General features: G+C 36.5%; 1 protein-coding gene across 1 annotated transcript in view; it reads right to left on the bottom strand.

Moving 5' to 3' along the window:
- Positions 1-3,255, bottom strand: part of tcf7 (transcription factor 7) — an 81,218-nt gene extending 77,963 nt beyond the window's left edge. The window contains 3 exon segments of the mRNA XM_014985169.2: positions 3-109; positions 2,239-2,308; positions 2,548-3,255. Of these exon segments, the coding sequence (XP_014840655.2) occupies positions 3-109; positions 2,239-2,308; positions 2,548-2,730 (360 nt within the window). The 5' untranslated portion in view covers positions 2,731-3,255.
- Positions 3,256-11,726: the final 8,471 nt, after the last annotated feature.

The raw sequence follows: 11,726 nt of genomic DNA, 5'->3' as shown, positions 1-11,726 counted from the left end.
ACAGATGGAGAAACCGAGCTGTTGGGGAGGTAAGGGTCCGGCAGCATCAGGAACGGATACCCGGGATACGCCGGCGACTTATACATGCCTCCATCTTGTTGCTTCGACACTGAGGTTAAATGAAAGAAGAAACACAAAAATTATGTTTACAGGTTCAAAAGCAACTTTACAACGTCTTTCTCAAAAGCTAAATCTGACGGCTGGAAACAAACACGTCAGGAATAAGCGTGCATGCAAAGCAGGTAAACTATTACCAAGCGGTTGCATCATGTCGCATCCTTGCACGAACGCAGACTAGATATATATGTAACAGCAGCAGCAAGCCGTCACCTGCAGCCCAGAGGCGTGAACTACGTTCACTTCCAGCTGCAGCCGCCTTATTAAGCGAGGGGCCTCTCTCTCTCTGGGTCACACAGAACTGGGTTATTTACCTGCTCAGACCGAAACTGCAACACAAAGCAATTAGCCACAATTGTCACTGCTAAGCATTTCTGGACAGATTGCAGTTCTGCTAATACAGATTTCTACTGGTTTCAATTTGTCTCAAGGATCCATTTGAAACCACAGAATCCGGTTTTGATGAAGACTTTTCCTGAGACGACCCCGACGTGATAACATTTCTTCTTTGGGTAAGGACTGAAATGAGAGAAACGGCTGAGGGAAACCTATAATTAAAGCTGCCAAGTAAAACTACACACTTTCAAAATGTGCTGCACACAGGGAGGGAAGTTACTCTGTTCTTTTTGGGTGGCAAAAGCAAAAAAACTTAATCACTCTTTTCCCAAAGTTGAGAAAAAGCTGCAATTTTCCTTCAAAATTGCCCCTAAATGCCAAAACATGAGCAGATCTCACAGTGACAGGGATAATTTCACAAATACTAGAAAGGAAGACGCACACTATGATTAGCATTAGGTGATTTCATTAATAACAGCTTTCTTAAGATGAAACAGAGCCACTCTGCCGAAGAAGTGACAGATCTGAGCGACAGAGCTGAAGACATTTTAAAACACAAAACATTAAATTTACTCATGTAGGAAGTCAGTTAAAGTCAAACCAGGCAAAACACAACAAAGATCTCTGCACAGAAACACAAGTAGAGCTTGAACTGCACCTTAAATGTGAATTATTCATTAAAACAGACGTTTATTTTTCAAATCAGAGTTAATCTTCCAAAACTATTTGAGTGCAGCGTAGCCTGAACCGCGTTGATAAAATGTCCAACCTTTCCTCACAATCTCTCTTAAAATCCTTCCAGTGTGGAAACATTGAGTTCGTCTTTAACCGTTTCATCCTGAGCTGTTTGTGGAAAACACATCTGCTGGCGATGAAAGGGTTAATGTGACCAAAGCTACACTTTTCAAGCAGCTAAGAAATAAAAATAAAACCTTGGAAAAAACTTATAATGAAAGCTCAGAAAGATAAAAACCCAGAAGTGCACCAATCTGGCCTGCTCCAATTTTTCTGATTCAAATTTTAACTAACACCAATTATTTTCAACGATGGAAAACAGATGAATGAGAAAAGAGTTTTGAATCCCATTGTATTTAAGAAGTGACCAAATTATTCCCACTTGTGTTTCTGACATTTCATCAAATAAAATGGAGATTTTTAGGTACAAAAACAACAAGAGTTAATTATTTTTAAATCTCATATTTACAGGATTTGATCTGAATATTAGCTCAGTCTGGTTTAGGTTTGGTATTTCTTTTAGAAACTCTTTGATTTGATGCATTTAATATGTTGAGGGAAACAAAAATCTGTTTCTATTGTAGTTGGAGTAAAAATCATCCATTTCTCTGCCCGATGCTTTGGCGGTATTGGAGCTCAAAACTGTTCTTCATGAGATAAAACTGGGTGAATTTTTACATATTTTCTCTTCATCTTCATAGTTACGCAGACACCCAGGACACACTGAGATAACTTTTCATTAACTGCCCAGTAACCGAAGAGGTTCTGACTTTTCATGGATTAATCGGTTAATTTTGTGGTTAAAACTGCTCGTCTTGACATGGGAGGCGTATTTTTTTGAGCTTTGAATGAAAACAACAGCGCAGTCCTGCTAACAGGTGATGGATCAGAGGAAAGCCCGATAACTGGACATCTTTACAGAGTCTGCTTTGAAGTTGGTTTTAAAGCTACAGCGCGCATCCCGTGACCAAAAACACTGAAGATTTTTATTTTTTAGTCATTCTTAGACAGAGCGGCGCACTAATGAGTATTTTGAAGTTTCCTTCTTACCTCCGTCGAGATGCTCTCGGTGTTTGTCCTGGAAGACCCTCTGCTCGCCCTGCTGTCCCCGTCTGACCGCCTGGAACAACAACAACACTCGGACTCAGGTGAGGCGGAAAAAACGCCACTTTTTTATCCACTTTATCTCACTTTTACGGCGTGTTTTCACTCCGGGCAGCATGGGAATCCCACCGCTTTTTACCCCCGGAGGCAGAAATTCTGGTCTCATTCAGCGCGTAAAATAAAACAAGTTTACACACACGCGCGCGCGCGCACACACACACACACACACACACACACACACACTGAGCCACCTACCGCCGAGGTCGGACTTTGATTTATTTCCGACTCGTTCACCAGAGAGGACTTGAGGTCGGCCAGGTCTCGCTCCGTGAAGGCGTTCTCCTGGATTTTCTCCTCCTGCTCTCCTTCGTCTTTGAACGCTATCATCTCATCATTCGCTCCCAGGTCGTCTCCTCCGCCGCTACTGAGCTGAGGCATGACTACTTCCCTCACCTTGGACTTTTTGCCCCCACCTCCTCTTGTAAAGTATGTTTAAAAATTTTAAAAAGTATGAATAAAGAAGTGACTTTCTCACTTAAATAGTATCCTCAAGTGTGGAGCGCCTCCAGGAGAAAGTAGGGAAATGTTCGCCCCACCACATGCAGAGAAAAAGTTGAGATGTGGCGTCGTTCCCCGGCTGGCTGCTTGGTGGAAGACCAATGTTTCGCTACAACAGCAAACAGCTCATTTGAGCCCAAGACAAGGCGAGGAGTCCCGGCTTCAAAGGCGCCGACCGCTTGATTGACAGGTCCGATGACTTGTTGGGGGGTTGTACGATTGTTTCTGCAGAGGGCTGAGCCTCTTAAAGAGACAGCGCCTCCCTCTGCGCCGCTCAGCGCACATTATTCATGACGCACAGGGCCGGATGCGCGATATTCACGGCCCACTCAGAAAAAGCAATGCATTGTAATAAATATGTAATATTCAGTAGAATTTCTCCAAAATAAGGAAATAGATGAGCAGATGGATGTAAGATAAGAAAATCCTTTATTAGACCAACAAGTGAGAAATGAAAAGTAAAAATTATTACAATGTAGAAAAAACACCATGATAGCTAAACTAGAGATTCAAATATGAAAATATCAATATATATATATATATATATATATATATATATATATATATATATATATATATATATATATATATATATATATATATATATATATATATATACACACACACTATACATACATCATTTAAATATAATATTGACATTATATTATAACATTTATATAACATTGAAGTTACTTACTTAAATAACTTCAATGTTATAAATAATAATAAAATATAATATAAGCATATTTAAATCAATAATACATATTAACATATGTAAATATATATAAAAATATAATTATATATATTTAAATTTATAAATTATATATATTATGTATGATTTTATATATTTTTAAATTACAACTGGTAAAGTATGACTAGTTTTAAATAAAAGATTTTTCTTTAACTTGACTATGAGTAAGTAATATTCAAATTTAACAAATTTCATCTGTTAAATTTTTGATATAAAATTCTAAAATATCAAATTTAATTTTAATTTTTTTAAGATTGATGATGTAAAAGAAAGATTTTTTTGCACTTAAAGAAGAAAATGTAGATTTTTACTCATAAATAAAACAACGTTGGATGTTTTAACGTTAAAATCCACATTATTGATTTATTTTAATTTAAAGGAAAGCAGACTATACATATGAAAAATAGAAACAAATTGTGTAAAAACAAATTATTTATATCCACTTTTTATTATATCACCTTCCTAAATAACATAAATATTAAATATAACATAAACACTATGATCCCAAATAAATAAGTAGATATGTTTAAATCCCTCAACACAAAGTTTCCATGGACTTTTCACATGACTGTTAGCAAAGTGTGCAAGTAAACTTTATTTATGTAGAAAACCTAAACAAAAAAATTAAATTATGTAATGAGTCATTTAAATGTTCTAAAGACAGAAAATAAGCTTCACTAAACATATGGTGCTCCATAAAATGTTTCACTTTTTATCACTTTATGACCACAAACCACAATGTTTTATTGTAATTTTATGCTAAAGATCAACACAAAGTAGTTCTTAGCTATGAAATTGACAGAAATGACAAATCATATTTAATTAAGAATAACAAACATTTTATAAGTCAATATTAATGTTTTATTTCTGTGTAAATTAAAATAGCCAGGTGTGTAGTTTAATTGAGCAGATGATCAAAACTTGGGATATTTTTTATACTCTAGTCCAGCAAACCTCTACTGGATCTCAGAATCGACTGAAAACATTTAAACTCCATGTAGATTTGTTTTTAAACTTTCAATTTAAAGGGGCAGTACCATGTGGGTGTATGTATGCACACATATATATATATAAAAAAATCATACTCCCTCATCAAAAACATACCTGGAGTATTACTTTGATTCCTTCATGTTTGAGAAATCCTTTAATCTCCATGGCAACCATTCAGCTGTTCAAAACACCTGGGTGGACCTAGCCCCGCCTCCAAGGTGTAGCTCCTCCCCACTGAGCTCCTTCAGACTAGCCAGCAGCATTTAGCAAACACCTGGTGAAACTGCTGAGCTCATTGCAGGAGCTACTTCTCAAAAATGTTGTTAAAGGGTTAATAGAGGAGCCATGTTGTGATGACTTCCTGAAGGCGGAGCTTCAGAAAGAGCAGGAGGGTTTAAAGAGACAGAGGCGTTGGTTGAATCAGGAAGTACAATTTGTGTTAGGTCATAGTTGATATATTTAGCATTTTCATTTTTTATGACAATTGAAGATAACACAGTTATTATATAATGTGTATTTTATGTTCCGGGAAAATACAGGCAACTGCCCCTTTACATTTTCTGAGTCTTGGTCAGAGATGCAACAAAAATCTAAAACTAAAGAACTGAAGTCAAACTTAGAGTTGAAGGCTGTAGAGCTGCCCAAGTTCAGCTGCATTTGGTTAAATGCTTCTTGGTGTTCTGAATGCATGAAAGTATATTGTTTCTAGTTTTTATTGTTTATTAAAGTTCACAGCAAAACAAATAACAAATCTGCACACCAAACCTATTTTATTTGAAAAAGGAGAAATTCCGATGTCCTTTTTCTTCTGCTTTAAAACTATGCATTGGTTTGTGGTCAGTTGAAGTGGACTGGATACTTTTGTCCTGCTTTAATGTTTTTACCATTAATCTACGTTATGCTGTTTGTCGCAATTATGAGACGAGTTTTAACTTAATAAAAACTTTCATATTATGATGCAAAAACAAAATCTTACCAAGTAATTCTAGAGGAAATATTACAACTAACTTACAAGTAACGTTCCAGCAAGATATAGGGGCTTGTTTTAAGTCGATATAGATGAAAAAGTAAATAATCTGACAGTTAAAATGTTATTTTACTTATAGCTGGTACTTTTCCATCAATATTAAGGAGTTATTTGCTTAAAACAAGCTCTTAGTTCTCATTGAAAAGTTACTTGTCAGATAGTTTTGTCTCATTTCAAGTGTACTAAGATATTTGTACTAGAAATTAAACCAAGATTTTGTGGTTTTGCGGCATAAAATTTAGTTTTAAAACCGAGAAAATGAACCTTTCATTCAATGCAGATGTGGTGACACCACTCCCATTTTTTCAGCTTTGTTGTAAAAAATAAAACGTTATCTGTTGTTCAGAATGATACTGAATGTTTCAGTGTATTTCCATCAGGTCACAGCGACTGTGTTTTACAGTTCAGCCCCTTTCTCAGTCATTTTCCAGCAGTCGCCTGCACACCACTCACATTTTGGAACAAAACTCCTCATTTGCATCAACAGAGAAGTGGCAGCTCATGCAAGAAGCAGCAAAATGTAGGACATTCTGTGAAAAAACATCAGAAGGCATGAATAACAGAGGCACAGCGTGTTTTGGCTGGTCCTTACATCCCCCAGATTTTGTAACAGCCTCCAAAACAGCTAAAAAGTGCTAGCCGTTGCAACTGCTTGATTGGAGGAGGGAAAGATGGAAAAGAAAACACAGTTCAAAGATGTAGACTTGAAGTTCTGATGTCTTATCAAACTCGTAACTTGCCTTCCCTGTTTTCCTCCCATCGCCGATGCATTTTTAATGCTGATACAGTAGCTGGTCTTCAGAGTTTTTAATTGAGAAATATTTATACACTCCCATGCTGTGACTTAATATTCGACTTAATCTGAGTCTGTTGCCTTGAATGAGAATGATGATCCACAGCTGGGAAACAGAATTAAATACAAACAGAAAACGGGCACGGTATTTGCATAAAACTGCATATTTATACAATATCGTTGATGCATATTAATAAAAAGATTAAAATGAGCGTTTTTAATGTATGCTAATCTAAATTATAAATGAGTTGTTTAAACTCCTTGTTTATTCGCCTTGATTAAATATAGACAGCTGTTTTTTTCCAGAGCTGCGTCTCTGATCTTAAGTGAATATCTGCACTGGTAGTTGCAGACGTTCATCACGTGGCTGCACAGGTTCACCTGAGGCGACGCACATCTGATGTGAAACAGAAATTCTGGTATGAACACACTCTCTGTTCAAGGTGTCTTATAAAGACTCTGAACCGCAAACATTTCTGCTTTTTAACGCGCCTTTCACTCTCTCTCTTTTTCCTCTTCTTCTTTAGGCTTTCGTGTTTTGATCATAGTTACAGTTTACCTTTAAATCACCCAGCTTTATCAGTCCTGAGCTGTTTCTGTTAAACACCACATGCATCCTTTCTTATCATCTTTTATCTCTGACTCTAATGAGTGTCGTCTGTGACATCAGACGGCTCTGCCAGTGTTGACAGGAAAGGCCAAAAAAGGAAACAAGAGGAGATTGAAACGATAAGCATCCTACACAGAACACGAGAAGAAAAAAAGAAAAGAGAAGACGCTTTGCTGCTGTGACCCCACAAGACAGGTTTTCACATACAGTCAGAGATACAGAGCAAGCCTAGTGTCTGAAAAAAACAATGGCTGTGGTTCCTCTGGTAAAAAAAACCCTGGCAATTAGCTTCATGTTTATATTTAGCTGTTCAAGTCAAACTGAATAAAGTAACACTAAACGTAAGAGACATAAAATATGAGAATTATTTTTAAGCAGTAGCTATGAAGTGTTTCACAAGATAAATAAAGAAGAAAAAAGTATTAAATGTACTTATAGCCCATGAGATTAAAAGCAAGAACTCAAATACAATTAAATGTTTAGAAATTGCAAGAAAGAAACAGATATAATTAAGTTTGGAGGTACTACTTGTAAAAATATCCCATTGCCAGCATTATCCAGCTTTAACTAGCTTAGCGAAGCAGCTAACGCTGACATCAAGCTCCTTATGAGCCTGTGGCTGCTACTGAAGGACACAACTTAGCAGCAGTTGTCAGAGAAAATGTTAACATGACCCTATCAGAATATAAAGTTTGTATCCAGATTTAGCTAGCTTAGCCACAGCGCTAAAGAGCAATGGGAGGTTCTTCACCCTGAGGCAGCTGTTGCTAACTAAGGTCACAGCTAAGGTGTGACTGTTAGAGAAAATGTTTACATGATGCCATATCAGAATGTTTGAAAAGTTTTTATTCTGCTTTGACTAGCTTAGCAATGGTGCTAAAACTAAAGTCAAACTGGCTAGCAAGGTAAGGTTCTTAACCTTGAGCGCGCTGTTGCTAATGAAGAACTAATTTTAGCGTTAGTTGGCAGAGAAAATGTTACCATGACGAAGATCAGAATATTCAAAACGTTTGTATCCAGATTTAGCTAGCTTAGCCACAGCTAGCAAATGTCAAACTTGCTAGCGAGCAAAATGATCCTAATTATCAATTAAATGTATTTATGATAATAAAAAGCTATTCTTAATATAGTAAATTGAAAAATGTTTCACTATGGCTTAAAAGGATTTATGGTAGATGCCATTTATAAATTTATTTGAAAGACTTTTATCTCCATGACTTATCAAAATGGCAAGAGAAAGATAAGCTATTACCTGCAACTGTTAGAAATTGTTTGGGACACAATCGTAGTTTGAAAGCTTGTTTATGCACAAACCAGTTTAAGGTGGGGGAAAAGTTTTAAATGGCACATGCAATAAATTTGAAGAGGCTCGTAAATCTTTTCGGTTTATTTAGTTTATGTTTTTGTTTGTGACAATTGAAGAAAGTCCACCCTATTTTTGTGTGGCATGTTGTATTTCCTGCTTTAAAGACCTTGTAATCTGCAAAAACTTAATCCACTACAGGTAACAACAAAACAAAAGTTGCGTAAGAAACTGATAATCATGCTGCAGGAAAACAGGAGACAAGTTTCTTTAAAGTGGCTGTGCTGGTGTAAATTCATTTGCACCATTGAATATGAAAAGACCATTCCACTCCTTAAGCAGTAGACTTGGAAACATGTTTTCCTTTAAAGATGAATCACAGTCGGTTAAAAAAAAAGATTACACACTGTGCATTCTAAAGCAACATCAGGCGCATTAAAGCTGCAGAGTAATTAAATCATGTCCTTTCATTGGGGTTAAGCCACATCCAAGCAAACAGCTCTTAACTAGAACCACTTGTGTGCTTTTTATTGGTAGTTTTCCTACAATCAAAACCATGTCCTCCCAGGCAGCATCCAGCCGGCAACATGGAACCTCCGCAAGCCTCCTCGCCAGTTTGATTTACCTTCCAAGTTTCTATCAATGAAATCAAAAACGTGTCTGCCAATGCGTTCACTTTGGATGATTTATGTTTGGCTGTTTTTAAACGTTTGGAGGCAAATGCAACGTCTGCATCCAACATTTCTGAATAGTGTGGTTTGCTTGTTGTCTTATTAAAAACAGTCCGAATCTTCAGAGAGAGCCCATATTTAAAACTTTAAATTTGTGTTTCTTTTTGGGATTGAAGAGGTTTACATAAATAGGTTATATACAGGATGCCACTGAATTTGTGACCTGAAAACCTTTGAATCATTTCTGATACTAATTTAGAAAGTTTACACTCAGTAGTGGAAAAATCACCTTCAAGAAAGGTTGCAGAAGCCATCTAGAAATGAATCAGTGAAGGAAAAAGTTTTGAATCAACTACTGGCTTCTGCTACACAGCTCAGCAAAAAGGCAGGCTGTTTTTAAATAAGGCAGAAATAAGTGTCGCGTGGAAAATAACGAGGCTTGTTCAAGATTTGGTTTGCTGAGTGTTTGCTGATTTGAATCTGTCTCTTTTGATTTAGCAGAATGCCGTTGCTTTACCTCTTCGTTAACTCCTAATCAAACATTTATGAGTTGATACCACAGATCTTCAGTGGGCTTTGGGGATGAAATCAACAAACATAAACATCGGAGGAGAAGAGCTTTGAAAACATATTGCTGCTCTTCTGTGGAGGATCAGTGGACGGAGATGTAAACACTTCACACGTGACTGACTCAAACTCAACATCTAAAATTAGGAAGATTTTAACTTCTTTCTGGTGGCAAACAAAACAAATCAGCAACAAGATATAGTGAAGAATATCCAGAACATGCTGCATTAAAATTAGTTCAGCTGCACAGAGGAGCACTTTTTTTTAACATTTATTTATTAAAGTATTTTGTTTGTCAAATAAACAGAGAACACAACCACCAGGTGTGTACAAATGCAAACTCAACTAAAAGTAAGAAATAAACTCCATTAACAGATTAATTTGTTTATTACATGGGGAAAATGTCTTGTCATAAGTGGAATAATCTATATAACCAACAGTAAATTAGTGTTTACTTAAAACAAGCTCATATATCTTCCTGAAAAGTTAGTTTGGTCTTATTTCAAGTGCAGCTGTGTTCATCTGCAAACTGAAATCTGGCTTTTTATGTCATATAGCTATAAAAAGAAAACAAAACGAAAAATGTATCACATGTATTTCTGCATTTGTCCTGCTTTTATCTCCACAGCAGTTTAATAAAAGGAAAATAAATCTGTTTTTGGAAAAGAGCTTTATAATAAACTGCATTGAGTTCATGAAATCAAAAAAGATTTTGGTGTAGAAATGACATGTACCTCAGGGGATCTTATCAAATATTAAAACCTTTTAAAGCTTTTCATTTGAAACATTTACAATTACTTTGTCTAAAGAAGAATGCATTAAATTGAGGAAAGTCTGGGGTTGTGATAAAAATGTTTAAAAAATGTGAAAGTAGAAAAGACCTGATCCAGGAATAAACTCCAGGATCAGGCAGAAAACAGGGATCATTTCCAACAGTTCTCACAACATAAAGTGGTTTAAAATGGAGATGGACAGATCTGAAACTAACATCCGTATTGATCCCCATACTGAAAAAACTGATCCATGAAGACAGATCTACTCAGTGTATTTCTATGCTCTGAGCCATGTCATGCTTTGTTATTTACATTATATTTATAAATCCTATTTGCACTTTCTGAACCATTTGAAAGGTTTGGCTGTTTCTTTTTTACATACCTAACCTATTTTGTCAGTTTCAGGTTCTTTATTATTTACTTACATTGGCCGACTCAATAAATTAAAGTTGTTGTCCCATATTAGATCAAGCTTGCTAAGATATTTGTGTTTTTAAATAATAAAATAAGTTTGTAATTAAGTATATCTATGTCTGTGTTTTTTAAAAAAGAAACGTTTTGAGTCAATTCAGCTGTTTTTCTGTACAGATATCTAAACCTCAGATATCTGTATCGGTACCGGAAGTAAGTACGTAAAATCCCAGCAGATCACGACCACCGCAGATGTTTTGGACTTAAATAAAGTAGCACCTTACCCTGCAACATCTGACCGGGGCAGCAGCAGGACGGCGGCCGGAGTTCAGTCCTCTGCTCTGTTTGCTAGCTGCGTTTCCATTAACCATAAAATGATGCAAGTTGAAATGACAAAAAGGTAAATTCACTGAATAAAAACAAGCCATTTTAGACAAAAACTCGTGTTTTCCGCTAAAACGTTTTTGGACCTAGAATGAAGAATTTTTTTCGGCCTTGTCCACACACTTTTTTCACATCACACAAGTCACATGATCAACCGCCGGATATTACAACTGGCGGAACCACGAAGAAGACGACAGGAAGTAGAAGGAAGATGATGACGGTTTGTTTTTGTTGTTTTCGGACGATGTGCAGCTGGCTCCACCAGAGCTCTCCCAGCATCACACTTCATAAAAAGTTGTGTCATTCCAGCGTGTTGAATCCATCACTCTTCGGTAAAATGGCCGACTATAATTTCCCCTAGTGGGCGGGGCTTTTCGCTCCAACGCCTCCGACGTCTCCTCTGATTGGGTGAGAGACGTTATTTACGTCGTCACCATAGACTGTCATGATTTTTAGTGACTTATCTTACCACGATTTTATTTTAATCTCTTATTTAATTGAAACAACAGAATTGCGAAATTGTGTTTTTTCGACTTTAGCAGAATATAAACAAAGAACTGCGCACATATAAAGAAGATGGACTCACCTTGGCAGGA

This window comes from Poecilia mexicana, unplaced genomic scaffold (assembly GCF_051168715.1).
Source record: "Poecilia mexicana isolate PSO_F unplaced genomic scaffold, ASM5116871v1 scaffold_14, whole genome shotgun sequence".
Lineage (NCBI taxonomy): Eukaryota > Metazoa > Chordata > Actinopteri > Cyprinodontiformes > Poeciliidae > Poecilia > Poecilia mexicana.
Note: the sequence above shows the minus strand (reverse complement) of the source record. Positions and strands in the feature narration are given on the sequence as shown.